General features: G+C 36.3%; 1 protein-coding gene across 1 annotated transcript in view; it reads left to right on the top strand.

Moving 5' to 3' along the window:
* The window catches only part of LOC120527303 (guanine nucleotide-binding protein G(q) subunit alpha), a 253,833-nt gene extending 234,436 nt beyond the window's left edge, over positions 1-19,397 (top strand). Inside the window, exon 7 of the mRNA XM_039750564.1 lies at positions 17,843-19,397. Within this exon, the coding sequence (XP_039606498.1) occupies positions 17,843-18,033 (191 nt within the window). The 3' untranslated portion in view covers positions 18,034-19,397. The remainder of the gene's footprint in view (positions 1-17,842) is intronic.
* The last annotated feature ends 287 nt before the right edge of the window (positions 19,398-19,684 follow it).

Raw genomic sequence — 19,684 nt, 5'->3', positions numbered from 1 at the left:
CTTAGCAGATAGCATGAGGATGTCCTGTACTACCGTGCCAGTTTCAAGGGGAATCGTCACAATTCATTTACTGCTGTTGCTGTTTTCTGTTTACTATGTCTGCATAACTGAAGCTGAAGTTTTATCATAGTAAGTGTAAACCAGTTATAATTTATTATTTATCTACTCAATATATATTAAAAATCCTAAGCCTAAAAGTGCAACGATTTTGTGCAACTATTTTATGTCACGTTTTTTGTCACGTTTTAAATCTGGCTTATTTTAAAACCTACATATATATGTTTGGTATCATTCTTTTCAGTATTTATTGAACTTTAATGTGATGTTGTTAGATTTTCAGATTCTTATTTCGTTTTTAAATCATAAACTAAAATATCAAGAAAGTCATTTTTAATATCAAGAAAGTCGTCGTTTTTATTTTTGATTGAGTAAAGTTTCTTTCACAAGACCAAACAAAAGAAATTATCTATTCATATTCATTATCTATTCATAACACCAGTTTGGGCGGCACGGTGGCGCAGTGGTTAGTGCTGCTGCCTCACAGTTAGGAGACCTGGGTTCGCTTCCCAGGTCCTCCCTGTGTGGAGTTTGCATGTTCTCTCCGTGTCTACGTGGGTTTCCTCCCACAGTCCAAAGATATGCAGGTTAGGTGCATTGGCGATTCTAAATTGTCCTTAGTGTGTGGGTGTGTGTGTGTGTGCCCGCCGTGCGGGGTTTGTTTCCTGTCTTGTGCCCTGTGTTGGCTGGGATTGGCTCCAGCAGACCCCCGTGACCCTGTAGTTAGGATAATAGTAGGTTGTATGATGGATGGATGGATGATTTAGTTAACTGAAGGTCGAGTTACGATGACCCATTGCATACCACTTTCGTTTTCATATGTTGTTTTCCTGTTATTTAGTCATTTTTACAGAAAAGTTTTTTTATCTTTAAGAATGTCAGTTAAAACGAATGGATTGTTTATTTAGTCTTTTATAAATACTCATCGAGCATAATGGACCTCAGTTTAACAGGAATGCTCAAGTCGCTAAGAGAATAAATATTTTATTCTTATTTCATGATTTCTCCATTAAATAATTATACATTTTTCTTTCACGTATTTATAGAATTTCATGATTTTTGACTCCAATAAATAATATTTTTTTCTTTTGTACATTTACAGATTTTACTAATATTCTGGCCACTTGGCACCCCCTAGTTTCTTTACAGTAAAGAAGAGATGTAGTAACTTAAACAGTATCAGCCAATTATGACATTATTACTCAGTTATTTTGGATTGTTGCTGGTATGATGCAACATATGGCTTAGCGCTTTGTCCTACATATATGCATGTGTGTGACATCATCGGGCAACATCACATGCTTTTGACTGCCTTTTAATTAAGATTAAGCTGAATACTTCAAAAGATCTCTGGTCTCAGAATTAATCTGAATAAAAGTGTACTCTCCTCAGTGAATTCTCAAGCATATAATAGTAGATTAGATACCCTACCTTTTATCATTGCAGAACAGTTTAAATACCTAGGGGTAAACATCACAAGTAAACATAAAAAGCTGTATATCAACAAAATTTCGCCATCTGCATGTAAAAAATTAAACAAGACTTGCATAGGTCAACCCTTCATCTCACACTAGCTGGAAGAATTAACACTGTTAAGATGAATATTCTTCCTAAGCTCCTTTTTTTATTTCAAAACATTCCAATATACATTAATAAATCATTCTTTAGGCAATTAGATTCAACAATAACCTAATTTATTTGGAATTCAAAACATCCACGCATCAAAAGAGCGACCCTGCAAAGACAAAATGCAGAAGGCGGCATGGCTCTGCCTAACTTCCAGTTTTATTACTGGGCATCAAATATACAGGCGATAAGAACCTGGACACAAATAGAAGAACATACTCAGGCTTGGACCGCAATAGAAGTAAAATCCTGCAGTAGTACTTTGTATTCCTTGCTCTGTGCTCCAATAAACACACTTTATCGGCAATATACAAATAACCCAATTGTGCTCTACTCACTTAGAATCTGGAACCAATGTAGAAAGCATTTTAAGACGGAGAAGCTTCTATCTGTGGCACCTCTGCAAGAGAACCACCTCTTTCAACCTTCACAAACATACGCAGTTTTTTGTATCTGGAAAAAATTTGGAATTAACTTGCTTAGAGATCTTTATATAGACAACGTCTTTGCATCCTATGAACAATTACATTCCAAATTTAACATTCCAGCTACACATTTCTTTCACTATCTTCAAATCAGGAACTTTGTTAAACAGAACCTTCCAGATGTTCCTCATCTTGCACCCTCATCCATGCTGGAAAAAATATTGCTCAATCTCAAGGATTTAGATTCCATCTCTGCAATATATAAAATAATTTTACAATCCCTCCCTTTCAAAGATCCAAGAGGACACTAGGAAAAAGATCTCTCAATATATCAGAAAAGGAGTGGAAAATAGCAATGAAGAGAATTCACTCGAGCTCCATATGCACAAAGCATACAATTATACAACTTAAAATTATATATCGAGCACATCTGTCTCAACTAAAACTCTCCAAAATGTTTCCAGGGCATGATCCAACCTGCGAACGTTGCAGCCAAGCCCCAGCCTCACTGGGTCACATGTTTTGGGCCTGCACCAAATTAGCATTTTTCTGGACAAAAATTTTTAATTACCTTTCAGATAGCCTTGGACTCACAATCCCTCCTAACCCATTAACAGCTGTGTTTGAGGTTCTTCCAGAGAGTCTTAAAGTGGAGAAAGACAAACAAATTGTGATTGCATTCACTACACTTTTGGCACACAGACTTATTCTGATAAACTGGAAGAACCCAAACTCTCCTCTTTTAAGTCAGTGGGAAACCGATGTGTTATATTATTTGAAATTGGAAAAAATCAAATACTCATTTAGAGGATCTGTACAGACTTTTTTCAAAACATGTCAGGATCTAATTAGTAATATTTTAAAATAAGTTCATAAAGCACAGAGAATTTATTAATTTTGGTATGTTTACAAGCCTTAAATTTTACGCCGTTTGGCTTGCTCTCTCTCTCAGGGGTGGGGATCGATCTGTTTTAACTCAATTTTTCTTTTTGTAAAAACTTGAGTGCTTTGTATGGATTGCAATAAAATTAATAAAAAAATTAAAAATAAAAGATTAAGCTGAATACTTAATGATTGTCTACACCTTGTTTCAGATGAAACAGGTAGTCTTTCTGGCAGTTACTTTTGTTTTTGACTGTTCCTTTTGATTTGTCCTCCAATGTTTTGACCTCAGCCCTGTCCATCCTGCCTCGAACTTTCTGTTTCTTTCCACTGTTCTGATACAACCTTAGGAAACATCGATAAGATGTTGAAAGTCCCTGGTGTGATTCCTGGTGTTGTCATTTTGTTTCCTCCTACTGAAGGATGCAACATCCTGGGAGCTTCTTCTCTGTGTTGCCAGACCCCCTCATTTTCTCAGTCCATTGAATCAGTGGGTCTGCTTTGAGGTTCTCCTGTATTGTCTAGTTCAGGGGCTTGCAAAGGCGGTCCTAGAGGGTTGTAATGAGAAGTTGGTTATTGCTGTTAAAACACTTTAATTTCAAGCAACAATTTTGCACCTGTGTGTATTCAACTAGACTATCTGGTTTAATAAAATATTTCAAATGAAACTGAAGAGATTGTTTGGGTGATATCCTTAGAAAGAAAAGAAAATCTATATGAGATATGAATGACCTGCCATAAAATAATATCTGTTGTAGGGAAGGATTTGTTTCTAATTAAACAATCAGGTACAAACAAAAACTTGAGGTTACGAAGTCCCTCTGGGACCAACTTTGCAGACTCCTGATCTAAAGTCTTACTCTTATCATGATGAATGAAAGCTGTAACCCACAAGAGAAGTTCATTTCAACTGCTTGTGTCCACGATCTCATTGTTTGGTTTATGACCCTGTCTGTGCCACAATCACAGTCAAGGATGAGAGTAGAGGTTATCTAGGACATTGAAGGCTTCATCCAAGGTCCAGTCATCTACACTGGCATTTGTGAGACTGTGAACTCAGAAAAGACATGCTTTTTTGGTTAATCCATTGTTGTTTGGTTCAAGTGGTCCTTGGAGTTCCAAGAAGCTTTTCGTAACCAAGCTTTCAATGGACTGAGAAATTGTCCGTTAACTCAACTGGATTTAATTTTCTCATTTCTTAAGTTATACAGATGTTGTTTTTTTGACCTGGTGATCAGTGTGTCTTAAAGAAAATCCCCAGGGCTAAACTGCATTATTTTCCTCATACTTTTTCTGTTATTTATTTTTATTTCTTAAGACAAGCACACTAAAGAAATAATGCAGCTGTCTCAGAAAAAATGATCCATTAAACATCTCAAAAGTTTGTCTACCAACTTGAATGTTTTGAGCTAATAGTGTGTAGTGTTTAGAATTTCATTATTTTGAATTATTTTTCAAGTAAATGTTCTATCTATCTACAAATACTTTTTATAAAGTACTGTTCAGAGTTTTATTTCCGGATGGCAAGTAATAAAGTAAGTCAGGATGTTTCTGCATTAGGCTGCTTTTCCTGCTGTAAAATTTTTCTCCTCTTATATCATTGTTTTCAGCAGTGGTATAAACTGGTTAAGTAAAGGGGGAAGTCGTTGCAGTGTTTCATGGTGGTTTTGGATAACAACCCTTGCAGGCTTGTGACCTCGGCATAATGAAATATAAATAATTTACCTCTGAGCAACATATTGCAAAAAAGAAAAAATCAGTTTCCGCAGCAAAGTCTTTGTGAATGAGCCTTGGCACTGATAACATCAACCTATTGGACCTTCAGTTGAAGGAAACTTCTTGAGCTTTGGCTTCTGGATCTCCTTTCTGACCTGACAAAAACAGCAAGTGAGGAAAAATAGCAGGCTGAAAGCTAATATAATACGTTAGAGTTTCTAGATCTATATTTGTTACCATAAAAATACTTAATGGTACTCATTTTACTGGTTTTAAAAGGATAACCATGGGTCCTACTTCAAGAGTTTTATAAAATGATCATTAAATTGCATTTTAATAATAATAATTCTTTACATTTATATAGCACTTTTTGCACTACTCAAAGCACTGTTAGGAGGTTTTAATCTGTAATGAACTGCTGACATCCCCCTGCCTTTTTGCCAAAGCTGCCTTGACAGCCCCTACTTGTTTAGATCCTGAAATAAATTTAACCTCCTTAGCTTTGTTTTTTATTCCAAAAAACATGTAAAAAGCATTACATTTTATTGGTATGAAAAATTTCCATTTTTATTAAATCTCAAAAGTATAATAATGACACAAATAATAGTAATGATGAATAAAATAATATGAAATGAACAATAACAACAAAAATATCAGTAATAATAATAATAATACTACTAATGATGCTAAGTATATAATCTCAAAATAATAATAAAATAATAGCATGCTTCTTTTCAGATTTTCTTTCCAGATTTATCAGTTTTTGAACAGCATGCTGCACAGGAATGAGTTGGATTCTGTTTTTTTCTGTTATGACATGTAAGGTGCTGCCTTGCACTTAAAAGAAAAAATAAATAAAAGATGAGGTGGAGTCTGAGGATTTCAGGAAAATCAGCTTTATTCATCTTGAAACAGAAATAAGGCTATTTATTTCTGCGGAAGCTACCACCCTACTACACACAGCACATGGGCAGGGCTGGGGCCAGGTGAGTGGCCAGCTTATAATGTTCCCTGCATCACCCATCAGACGCTCTGCGCAAGGAGGAGCTGAGCTTGCCGATGCCTCTGTGGCACTGTGAACCTGAGGTTGCTTCGGCAACATAAAAGTAACGCTCGACAGACACGTCAATTGCGTTTTGGCATGTCGCCCCTTTGGGGAGGGTCTTAAAAGAGTTAAAAAATCTCACAATATGATCAGTAAAATTTCTACAAATAAGACGCTCTGGATTGATCCATTAAACATATCAAAACTTTATCTACAAACTCACATGTTTTGAGCTAGTAGTGTGTAGTGTTTAGAATTTCATTATTTTGATTTATTTTTCAAGTAAATGTTCTATCTATCTGTCTATCTATCTATCTACATACTTTTTATAAAGTACTGTTCAGTTTTATTTCTGGGTGGCAAGTAGTAAAGGAAGTCAGGCTGTTTCTACATTGATTTTGCATTATTAAAATACTGAACAGACAACTAAACACAAACACAATTCACACAAAACGTCTCTTGTACCACACAAGACATCCTTGCAGTCAGATGCCTGTTGGCTCAGGAAGCTAAAATGGTTGCTTCCCAAGCTCCATATGGCATGTGGCCCCGCATGCACATTCTGGGAGGCATTCTGTGATTGGGGCACTCCAACAGCAAAGATAACCTACGTATAAACACATCAAAGTACAAATATTCAGCAAGTCCATAATAGTTATTAACATAAAAACACATGCCAAGTCTTAGTGTCGACAAAGATAAGTAAAACTCAAACACTGGCATCACACAAATCCCAGCGAAAATGAGCTCCTGAAAACTCTGCATAAAACCAAATGTCTGGCTGCCAACTCTGGACAGACTAACCGTACACAGAAAAATATTTTCCAGACAAGCAACCATGGTTTAGTTTATAAAGCACATTTTAATTGTAAATACCATCACTGTAAATTTAATGGTTGTTTACTTTTATTTTTTACAGCAGGAAAACCGGCAGGTTAAGTGAGTTGCTTACCGTTGCACAGTGAGGCCAGGACTGCACCAACAGCCTTTTGCTTTTGACGGGATGGCCTGAGCCGCTGGGTCTTAGTGCCTGCCAAGTGTCCATCAAAGTTCAAAGTACAGTATATGAAGTTCTTTCTATTGTGACTTGAGACAGTGCCTTTAATAGCAAGATTAGAGCTCATATAAACATTAAGCAAAGCCTAAAATCAAATACAGCCTTGTTTTGTCAATTAAGATAAAATAGTTTATGTGACAGTTTCCTTTTGTTCAAATACTTCAGAGAAACAACAAGTCTTCAGTTTGGATTTGTCTAAAGGCTTACAGTGCATTGTTCCGTGTTACTTTCCCTTGCCAAAGGGAGGCCACCTCAATGATACATAACAGCTCTGAATCAAATATGGAATGTGGTTTTATTATAGGCTGTCATACAACAACAATAACAGTAAGGATAAAAACACGCAATTGTTTCCCACATTCACATTCCCTCTATCCCAGCATTTTAGGCTACAACCTATTTTATGTAGGGCTGCAACGATTAGTCGACATGATTGACGACATCGACTACAAAAAATCGTCGATGCGGATTTTTTATTGTTGACGCATCATAAACAGAACCTTTAATAGAGGCTCCACTCACAAAGAACCACATTGGTTTTTGTAACTGCAATGCACTACACAAACGTCTGGGGGCAGTATCATTTGTTATTGCTTGCCAAGACTGCACACAGTCCTACCAACGAAGAAGAACGACTGAGGAGAAGAAGAATGTAGAGGAAAATAAACGTGGTTGAAATGGCGAGTCGGATAGAGGAGGGGGAAGGAGATGGAAAAAAACCGAGACAAAAACTTAAAGCGTGGGAGCACTTCACTGAAAAAGAAAAAAAAAGTTGAATGCAGAATATGTAAAGCGGAGCTTTCTTTTCACAGCAGCACCATCGCGATGCATGAGTATCTGAAACAATAGCATCCTGGAGATGTGATGCCGCCATCTCTTGAGAATTAATGCTGGTGCTGTTAGTTAGTTAGTTAGGGTCAGATCAATGATTTCTTCAAAATGTCACATATATTTGTCTCTTTCTTTTTTTTTTTCCCCGGTGCTGCGCGCTGACACCAGAAGGTGTGAGCTTATTCAGTGCTAGCAGCAGCACACAGATGGCCGGTTGCTTGTGCTATAACAAGCTTGACCTGGCGGCGATCAAAGCAAATCTACTGTGCAAGGTATGTACATGGTTCACTTAGAAAAGAAGAGTGTTCATGCAGACGAGCATTCTTTCCTCTACATGTCCTGGAGTCCTGTGTAGACTGGGCAAGATCGGGGAGAAAAAAAACGCGGTCATTTTACAACCGCAAGAAGGTACACAAATGAATATGAATAATGTTGCATCTGTGCCACAATGTTTTCCGAAATGTATATACTATATAGTATACGTATATACTATAAGGTCATAAAATGAATAATTCCAATATCATATATACCTGTGTCTCTGTTTTTTTGTCAGTGCGGCTTTGACATCACGGGCCTTAACGTGCATACTAATTCAGCGTAAGCAGGAGCACTCAATAAAATTGAATAAAAAAAAATCAAATGACAATAAGATATGAATAAGGCAGATTCGCCAGCGTTTGTGTGTCAGCTTTTATCCATCCAGATCAGAGAATTTCCAGTATAATTGTCTCAAAACACCACTCACGTCTACAGTTATTCCCAGTTTCAGATTAAAAGTATCAGCGTCAGATCCCTGGGGGGACGGTAGTATGTATTGTGGTCGTGACTGAGAAAATAAAAGTGAAAAAAAAAAAAACGGTAACTTTTACAAGTACTGTACATTTAATACAGTGGCTGTTACAGATGCAAATCAAATGTATGTGTTTATTGTATAATATTAACAATAAAAGCAACTCACTACTCAAAAGGGTAAATATACAAGGCAGTCAGGATCAAACCGGGGGACTCTTGATTATAAGTCAGCAATTTCTACCGCTGCACCACGGAAGCTATTATATCATCCTTGAACCTTTTGTAAAAGTGTTTATTTGATCTTTGCACATCAGGCTTTACATATTATATAGTTTATGTCTACATTCTGTCATTTATTACTAAAATATGAAATACGATTCAGTTTTAACAATGTATTTTTTGGTTAAGTTAAATGCACTTTTTTTGTTGAAATAGTTTGTATTGTTTAATGTATTTCTTTTTTATTGTGATGGTCACACTAATATAAAAACATCTGATTATTTTCAAATTCATACATTTCAATGGTTATTTTAATTTGATTATTATTAGTTTTAATCGTGTTAATGCAGAGACATCAGGATGACATTCACAGGTTGACAGACGTGAGAGCAGATGAGGTAAGACATGCACTGGAGCCCAGAACAGGATGTACAATCACAGGTCACAGGCATCAAAATAGTCGGGCATGAAATAATCGTGACTAATCGAAAAATAACTTGAACGATTAGTCGACTACCAAAATAATCATTAGTTGCAGCCCTAATTTTATGACTCCTCCTCCACTGTGACAGATGTGTACAGCTAAAGCTGTCTCTTTAGACCATGGGTCCTTCCCTTTTAATTGGTCATTTTTAGATCCTCATAGAGTCCATTTTTTGGATCAGAAAATAGACTTGCAATTAATGCTGACTCTTTGAGAACCGACTTAACTTGTACGCCTTCTGATTTCAATCTCATTTTCTGCAGTAGACTAGTTGAATTTTTTAAATTGCAAATAATAGCATTGTCATACACATACAGGGCCCTTCATAATGTTTAGGACAATGACACTTTTTCATTGATTTACCCCTCCGCTCCATAGTTTAAAATTACAAATCCAACAATTCAGACGTGATCAAAGTGCACGTTGCAGACTTTCATTTAAGGGTATTTGCATGCAGTCTGGTCAAGCCAAGTAGAAGTGACAACAATTTTTATACATGACACCCACCCACCCCCTTCAGGGCACCATAATGTTTGGAACAGTTGGTGTCACAGGTGTTTGTGATTCCTTAGGTGGGCTTCATTATTTAGCCACTAGCAACTTGGCACGCGCTTCACTGCGCGTTGGATGACCACAGTTGAAGGACTCAATCGTAAGGACCTCTCGTCGGGTGTCTCATTGGCACGCTTTTGCCTCTTTCTTTCGCGATCACGGCGTAATCTGTCTTCTCTCTCTGTAGGGGTTTCAGTTGCCTTTCGTTGTGTGGCAGAGACGCGTCATTGAGCTAATCTGTGTGAATGCTGAGTGTCCGTTTCTTGCGAGGGACTGGGGCTTTTCTACGGGGCGGCTATACAGCCAAAAGGAATGCGGAACAGGACACGGACACCGCGCTGGGCTTTTATTATATAGATAAGATATGTTCAACCTTTGGAGTCAGTAGTTGCCATTGTTCAACATGAATGACAAGAGCTGAGCCAATGACAGTCAAAGAAGCCATTATGAGGCTGAAAAACAAGAAATAAAACCATCAGTGACATCAATAAAACCTTAGGGTTACCAAGGACCTCCATTACTGATGATAGAAGAATCCTCACTGTGGAAAAGAAAAAGCCCTGAATGCCTGTCTGACAGAGCAGAAACAGTCTTCAGGAGGCAGAGGTGTACGTGTCGGAGATAACTATCCACAGAAAACTTCATGAAGAAAAATACAGGGGGCAAACTGCAAGATGCAAACCACATGTTAGCTATAAAAAACAGGATGGCCAGATTACAGTTTGCAGTACTTTAAAGAGCTTTTAGAGATTTCACTAAGGCTGTATGATGCATTCTAAAGTAAAGAAGGTAAGAATTTACCTCAAAGTTCTCCTCCTGCTGCTGTGGAGTGAACTTCATTAATGCTATGGACACCAACACTCCATACTGTCCTGAGACGGCTCTCCAATTTGTGCAGAATGTAGACGGCTAAACTGCCTTATCAGCTTCTCTGGCTATCGTCAGATTACACTCTATAGTCGCCAGTTTTTCTTCCATTACCAGAGTCAACACCTGCTGCTATGTTCTTCCCACTTTCAAGAGATGTTTACTACTCATCTCTGACTTCATACTTTCTCTTATAAACATTTTATTTCTTTCCTGGCCATTAAATTTCTGTTATTGTCAATCCTCTCCGGCACTATTAATATCTGCCTTTAATGTCACTTGAATATAATTAACTTTCTTTTTTTGTTTACTTGTTTGAAATTGCCAGTTAGTTTGTGTCCAAATCAAATGGAAAGAAACAAAAAACAAGACAGTCATCCAAATTAGTGCATTATTAAAAGTTTGATGTGTAAATACTTCATTAACTTACAAAATTATTGCTAAACAGTAATGTCTAAGAGGGATTTTCATTATATGCAGGTGCTCTCATACAGTATTATAAATTTAAAACAGTAAATTACAAAGCTGCTTATTTACATACCTATAAGCACACAGTATAAATAGATAGCATCCATATGCAAGGTATACACTGCACTGAATAAATTAATTTATGAAACATAAATTTAGCAGAGAAGCAAAACTGTAGTTGTAAAACCAAACTATTGAAATACAGCCACTTTGCAACAGAGAAGTGGAAAACAAAAATGCCATTCAACAAATGTTGATAGAGAAAATGAACCTTTTGAGTAAGAGTGAATCTGGGTAACCCTGGTGGACCAGCCTGTCATGCCCTCCTGGGTGGTATGTAGCAGTAACTGTTAATGTCCGGTGCTATAAAATGACCTGATACTGTGTCTGTCAGAGTTGTAACCGAGGGGGTTTCTAGCAATGTAACGTCTTACTCCAAGATGATTCTGAGTAACTTTTTGAATCTACTAGTGGAACCAGTATTGGATGAAACTGGGAATTAAAAAAGGTCTTCAGTATTGCCATTTTAATTCAGACAAATAATTGATCAACACTTTGAGTCACAAACTGCTGAACCAGCAGTCACTCTCTTCCAAAATAATATATGTTTATCTGGAATTAAAGTGCTGCAACTGAAAGGACAGATCACTCCAAAGTTTAGGGACCCTCTAAATAAATGCTTTGCATGTCCAACGGTAAACTGATGATTCCTTGGAGTTGTAACAAAACGTATACCTTGTAATTGTCTCCCTTACAATTGCAGTTTAGACATTAATAATTTGTTTTACTAGGGAGCACCGCCCCCTGTTCACTTCGCTTGTCCACCCCCGGGTTTGGTTTACCGGATATACAATTTAAAGAGATTGCTACATATGCATTATTTTCACTTTTACTTTAAAACTTTAGTAAAAACAATATTTGGAATTAACTTTTCTTCAAGATCACATTGAATTTTGATTGCTTGTTTGGATTTACATCTTAACAACACAACATATAACTAACTACCTGTGAGTGAATATCATTTCTTTCTCTCTAATAAATTAAACAACTTTTTTGAATGTTTGTCCATGCTCTCTCAGCTTTGCTTTGTTGTTGATGTGTCATTTAGAACATATAAAATTATTGTCCTGGTAAAATTTATAAGAGCTGAGAGCGCAGGAAGTGTGTCTGACAAAACCATTCATGCGACTGAGGTTAGATGACCGCAGTCTTGTTTGAAAATAGTTGTAAGTAGGGTGTGACTTGAAAGAATCTCATGCTAAATGTCTCCATCTCACGGGACTTCATACTACGCCAGTGTTTTTGGAATCTTTTAATTCTCGCTGGCAACATGAATTAGACAATCTACAAGTTTCCGACTTTTCGCTGTTCCGTTATTTCAATTATCGTTTGTTTGTGCTAATGCTATGTTTGCTATCCTTTTTTTGAGACTTTCGAATTTTTGTACTTCCATTATCTCTAACCTGCTCTGCATGTGTACCACACCAACATTTTTGGAATCTTTTAATTCTTGCAGATATGCCTCTTCATTGGGAAGAAACACTCCTTTTTTTTTCCCCTGATGGCAACACAATTTAGACAATCTACAAATCTCTGATTTAAAGTTTAAATCCGAAGAATATATTTTATATATATCTTTTCATTGTTTCATTATTTCACCGAGTAATAATTTCTGTTTGTTTGCGCTAATGTGATCTTTCCTAATCTTTTTTTGAGACTTTCGAAATTTCATACTTCCAGTATCTCTAACCTGCTCTGCATGTGTACTGCACCAACATTTGTGAATTCTTTACGATGTTCTACTTTGTCATCTACTCTTTGTCCTTTATTTCCGGCCCCAAGTGTGGTAAAACCTCTTTCTCGCAGGACGTATAAGTGTCTCTCCGAGACAAGATTTTTTTAGGATAAAGAGACATAAAAGAGGTTGAAGCCATTGATAGCTTTAAGTAGTATGATCTGGTCAAAGCCAAACTGTAACTTTGCATATGGATTGTGAGGTTTTAGATGTGAATGGAGCAGCAACACTACAATAAAACTGAAAGCAGTAATTATCAATCGTAGTCAGATTTAAATCAACAGTAGTGTGATAATTGAAGGCCTATTATGGCGATTCTGTCAGATCTTTTTTTTTTTTTTTTTATAAATTATTAATTGAATATTTTAAGAAATATTCAACTAAACAAAACCCATACCCGGAGAACTCCACCCAGCCACCACAACCCCACCACCCCTAACCTCATAACCCCAGCCCCATAAACCCTTTCTCAAGGTGCACAATTTACGTTAAGAAGAATCTTTGTCATTTTCATTAATTAGTTTGGACCTGGTTTAAGAGAGAGAAGGTTTATTTTATTTTATAAATCAGTGCTAGAGTTTCTTTTTTTATTACATTAAAACTGACTAATACATCATGTACAAGGCTTGACATAATTTGGCCTGGTGATACTAGATTTTGTGCATATTTTTCAGTCTGTAATCTTATGCCACCTAGACTGCAGCCAAAATCATTAATACTAATTTGGAGCTGGCAGTTCAGATTTGTTATTTATCACTGTTCTAAATAAAGTGCAGTTTGTTATGGGTTGTATTTTTTATTTAAGAATAGTATTCAGAGCAAACTAGTTAAAGGGTTTTCTTATACTTTTTGATGCTTTCAGTCCAAGCAGCCCAGTAAACTTATAATTTAGTTGTCATCCATTTTTAAGGAGGATCTTTTGAGCTTTTTTGAAAACCATGGTTGGCTTTGTTTTCTTTCAGCTGCCTTGGTTTTGTTAAAAAGGACTATACTTTAAGAAAATAATTGTATTTGTAGAGACAGATTATCTCTGAGGATTACTGTAAGTGCAACAAGGGAGAGGAGATGAAAACTTATGCCACAATTTGTTGTGAGGGACAGACAGAGGTTCAGAATCAGCAGATCCAAGCATCAGCAAAAAGCAGAAGTCAACAACAGAAAGAAGTTTAAAAGCAGAAAACAAAACCTAACACTGGGGTCTATTTGAAGTGAAGCTAACTACCACTACTAGCGATTTGCGCAAGGCAATGTGCATCTACTATGGGATAAAGGAACTGCCACTATATTTATATTATTATGTCCCTTGATGTAATCAGCACTGCGTTTATGGTACATAAATAACTAAAAATAAGATGCAATCAAAATCAACAAGTTAGATAGTTAATAGCTAAATTGTCCAAACCTCTCATCCAGCTGTGTTTTAAAAGTTATCAAGTGTTCTGCTTCAGCTTCATGCAGTCTGACCCAGGTTCCCACAGCCCTTTATATTAACAAGTGTTTCCTGACTTCAGTCCTCAATTGTACACCGTCGAATTTCCTCCAGTGTCCTCAAGTACGTGATTCACTGTTTAACTAAAATAATTGCACTGGATCAACTTTATCAATATCTTTGAGAGTCTGAAAGATCTGGATTAGGCCTCCATGCAGACGTCTGTGCTCAAAACTAAACAAGTTTGATTTCCTGAGACTGTCAGAGGAGAACAGACTGTTTAGTCCTGATATTCTCTGGCTGCATGTTCTCATATACTGCTAGTGACATATTTAGAAGATATTTATGTGGACATTACAGTGCAGAAAGATTGAGAAACCCTGAATTCATATTGACAGAAGTCACGTTCAGTTACTGTGTGCAGTTCTTTTGCACATACGGTACACACAGTAGCCATTTTTGGATGTGTAGGGTTGGAATCCTGCAGTTACTCCATCTTTGCACTTGGGGTTCAAACATGTGAGTGTGCAGAGCTGTTCTTCAGGCAGTGGGTCACTGACCCGCACTTAGCTTAATTTACTTCTGTTTTTCCACATCTTTGTCTAGGGTAAGCATTATGCTGAAAATGTTTAGTCTTTTTGACATTTTTCACTGGTTTTGTCATGATATCCTAAGCATTCCAATCTAGGATTTTATTCCAGACCAGTTATTTGTTGATTTGTCTTCATCTGTAATTCAAAACTAAGGTCAAGGTTAAGATAAACATTTATTATCCCACAAAGGGAAATTTGGCCATTTGCATTATGACTAATTTGTAAATATGTCAGACAGCAAGTAGTAGAAAAGCATGTATAGTGCAACACACGTAAAGTGAATTGAAAGCCTTTATTGACATTGTAAAATAATTACAATGAAACTATGAGCGCCTCTCTAATTGGGTATGTAAAGCAAAATCAACACTACTTTTTATGAAACGCAACCAATGCTACAACATATAATACAAGCAAGGTAAAAAAATAGTAATATTATATATAAAAATACAGTTAAAAAGAAATGAGGTAAAAATAACAATAGAACCCATAGTAATACAATACAATTATATCATTTCTCTTGGGAGTAGCTGCATGAGAGCAGCAGCAGTATGTATTTCCCAACACTGACTAAAACAAAAATTATTTAAACCACCTTAATTTGCTTATTTTTGTTCAATGTATCTATGGATATTAGAAAGAAGCTGTTTCTGAATCTATCAGAAAGAACCTATTTCAAAGATCTTTAATGCCAACCATTTCACCATTTGTCTAACAAAAAAAATATTTGTGTACTCGCACACATTGATTCAATTACTTGATATTGGCAGGTAAACACTGCTTAAATGTAAATATACTGTACATGCAATTATAGGTTTTAATCATTTCTAATCAATAATTGCACTACAGCATTTTCTGATGCTAAAATATACATTTACTATATTTATACAGGTGTTTTGGGTTTTTCTGGTGTTCCAGAAATATTACCTCATTTTTGAATTGTAATTATAAATTCTAGATTTTAATTATGCAGTACTTGTTTCTTACCAAAATGTATGCACTATGACACACACAAACAAATAATTTGCAGACCTTTAAAAAACCACAGGTGTATAAAATGTTTATAAGACGTTTACCAAAAAGATACAAATCCAAATGTTTAACAAGTTTACAAGTAAAATAGACTAATTTTCCTGCTAAACCAGTGCTTCCCAAACTCAGTCCCGGGGACCCACTGTGGCTACAGGTTTTTGTTCCAAACAGATTTATAATCTGTGACAACTACTGATAACGCTGATCAAATTTTTTTTCTCTTATTCTAGATTCAGAAAAGCACAGCAGCCTGATTTTTACATTTATAAGACATTTATAAATATTTATGCTTTTGTTATAGATTTAAATACTTAGCTCTTTTGTTGATTTCATATTATTACCTTTTCTCTGTGCAGTTTTTCCCCTTTGTTGTATCTTATTAATGACAATTAAAAACGAGCAGAGCAGACAAGCTGGCAAACGACACAGAATAATCAAAGGCTTGCAACTACTTTAGTGTAAAATCCACTAATTAGTAAATAGTGGATTAATTAAACAATAAGAACACCTGAAAAGTAGAATGAAAATCAAGATAGAAATATTGTTAAAAACAAACAAAATACATTATTCCCAAATAACTGCTTGGTACATTTTAATATACATATATATATTTTTTGTGATTGCCTAATTTATCAATCGCCAGTCAAGTCTTTTATAGTGAAAATCGTCCGATTCAGATTGGTGGCCGATCGTTTGGAGCATCACTAGACATTGCAGTGCCACTTGCACACACCTACACTTTCACAGAGCCAATTTAGAACTGTCCATAGGAAGGGCATGTAAACTCCACGTGGAGGAGAGCTGGGTGGGAGATCAAACCCAGGATGCTGAAGATGAGGCAGCCGTGCTAACCATTGCATCAGTATGCCACTCCAGTTCCTAATAACTTCCAGTTCTAGTTTCTACCACGGTGCTGCCATAGGCCCAATTTGATTACTGTTCAAGATTTTCAGTTGTTATAATTGCATTCTGTCTCTTGCAGCCATCTTATCTGCATTCTAGATTTTTCAAATGGGAGAGTAATGTGAAGGAATGCTTAGCACTACCGCCTCATAGCTCTGGGGACTTGGATTTCATCTACGACCTGGTTGCTGTCTTGGTACTTTGTATTCCTCCTACACCTAAAAGAATGTATATTAGGTAGACTGGCATTGGCTCTGACCTTTCATAGTTCTCTTTTGAAATATCTAAATAAACTGATAGAATTGACCTGAAGGGAGTAAGTGTACCCTGAGTTGCATCACTGCCACACCCTTGCCTTGAGCTAAGTGTTCCTCAAAATTATAAATCAGTGAGATCAAAACCACGGGTCACTTTTGCTAAAGGTCTTAGCTAAAGCCAAATGATTTCTGATATATAGTGTTAAAAACAAATTTTCATCCATTTGTTTCACTACTGTGGTGGGGAGGCCAAAACAAACGACTTGCTCTTATGAATCAAGGTCCATAAACATGCTGAACATGCTCACCTGTAGTTTAAAGATTACTTTTATCACAGTAGGGATTTCCATGATTTTGTGATCTGAGCTGCATTTTTCTGCTGATATAGAGAAGTGGGAAGAGCTGCTACTGCTCCTGAAGAATTGGAGACAAGGTATCTCAGTGAATGAAGCTATCATACCTCATAACCATACAGTATGTATTTTGTGAACCTGGAGGGAGGCCATCTGGTCCTTTTGGCTCACCCGGTTAGCCCATGACTCAGTTGTCGCCATACCTCATGGAGCTAAGTTTTTAAAAGTTGCATCAAGATGTATATTCAGCTGGCCTAGTTGTACTGAAAATCTCAATTTTCTTGTGTGGATATTATTATATATTTGGTTGCTGCCTTTGAGATACACTATAACTATTAACAGATCAATTTTATGGTGACATGCTCGAGCTGAAATTAAAGCAGTAGCCTTGCGGTTTTACACCTTAGCCTCTACTCACACTGCCCGCCTAACATAATTTACTTTTTACTTTTCTTTCCCCAGGGCCTCAAAGAGATGCACAAGCAGCAAGGGAGTTCATCTTGAAAATGTTTGTGGATCTGAATCCTGACAGTGACAAAATAATCTACTCACACTTCACATGTGCCACAGACACGGAGAATATACGCTTCGTCTTTGCTGCTGTCAAGGACACTATTCTACAGTTGAACCTAAAGGAGTACAATCTGGTCTAGTGTGGGAGAGATGAGAGAATACGGAAGAGTGACTTCATTATCTGTGGAGAAAAAGAAAACCTAATTGCATAATACTAATTTATTGCCGTCCTGGACTCTGTATTCACAGAGTTTGTAGTAAATATTCTGATTTTATTTAAAAGAAATGGGGGGTAAAAGATGCTGGGTAACATTTGCAGCACAATGTCCTCATTTTTAAGCGAAACCTTGTGAACTTCAAATGTTTGGGGTTTTCTGTCGAAATCTCACACATGCACTCAAAAGAGAGTAAGGGTCTTGATTTTTTTTCTTTAGCTTTTAAATCAGATTTTCAAGTGCGCCCTGCACCCTGCTTTCCTTGACTTGTCTTTGAGGTAACAATTACTTTTATTCAGATCCATTCCTTTTAAAACTCTCTCTTTCTTCTCTGACCATTAGAAATTATCCTCATCTTAGAAACAAAGCCATCTGTTCTTCTAATTTATGTATTTTCTGAAGGATAAAAAGTATTGATACTGTGATTTTTAAATTATTAATATGTATAAATTATTACTTCCAGTTTGGTACTATCTATTTTCATCCTGGGCTAAAGAAAAAAATATAATAATAATAACTTGGACGCTCACCAAGCAATAGGTAGTTGCATTCAGATTTCAGATAACCTAAGGATTAATCATAAATAGACATAAGCAAATTAGTTCCTAACATTGGACGACTCAATATTTATAGAGTGCTATCTTTTCCATTCTGGTTATCTTGTGCCACAATTGCATCATTTATATTGCAGATGCCAAACAGAATGCCATGAACACTACGACGTCCCCAAACCTCTGCAGTATAAAGCTACCTTTTGTGTTCTTTGATTCATTCTCTTTCATGTTTAAGCTATGGCTGGAGGCAGCATCTTTCCAGTTTTATTATTTTTGTTTTTTTTTTTAACTTATTGTATACTTTTTACCTTGCCAGCTAGGTGGCATTTTATTTCCCAAAGCTTTTCATATTGAACGTTTTATGTAAAATGCCAAAACCGCTGATTAAGAATCAATTGGATTGGATCGGAAACTGAATGCCAAGCCTGTGTTGAATTAATGTGGCGTCAGCTCATAGGATCCCATTAGTCTGTGGTGTTTTATTAATGCCAAATGAAGCGGGTTCGGAAACGTGACGAAACGTTTGGGTGTTCTTTGCACATATGTAAAATTTACAGACCATTTTGAAGCTACTATGGATCACTTTTGATGTCTGTGTGTGATTGGTAGTATTACTTGGCACCTTTCAATGTAGGATAATGAAGATATTAATGTATTAATTTTGGCAAAAAAAAATATAATAACTTGAAGCTTGTTCTTTGCCATTGCCAGAGTAAAAGTTCAGTTTTTTGTTTTTTTTTTTTTTTTTACTTTTTATTTTTGTTTTATTTTTTCCATTTTTGTAAAAGTGTTATCAGTGCAGCTGAATTTTTATTTCTGCCTTAGCTGCTTTATAGGGGAATATTAGAATTGTGGGCTTCTCCGAGTTACCGTTTTGAAATGTTTGCTACAAAAGAGGCCTTTTTATTCTGGCAAGTTCTTTTCTAGCAGCTGTTTTTCACCTATGAGCTGATTGCTTTTGAACGTCCAGCGGTCAACCACCTAGTTAACATTTGTTTGCAATTTGAAGAATGGCACTCTTC

This window comes from Polypterus senegalus, chromosome 4 (assembly GCF_016835505.1).
Source record: "Polypterus senegalus isolate Bchr_013 chromosome 4, ASM1683550v1, whole genome shotgun sequence".
Lineage (NCBI taxonomy): Eukaryota > Metazoa > Chordata > Cladistia > Polypteriformes > Polypteridae > Polypterus > Polypterus senegalus.
Note: the sequence above shows the minus strand (reverse complement) of the source record. Positions and strands in the feature narration are given on the sequence as shown.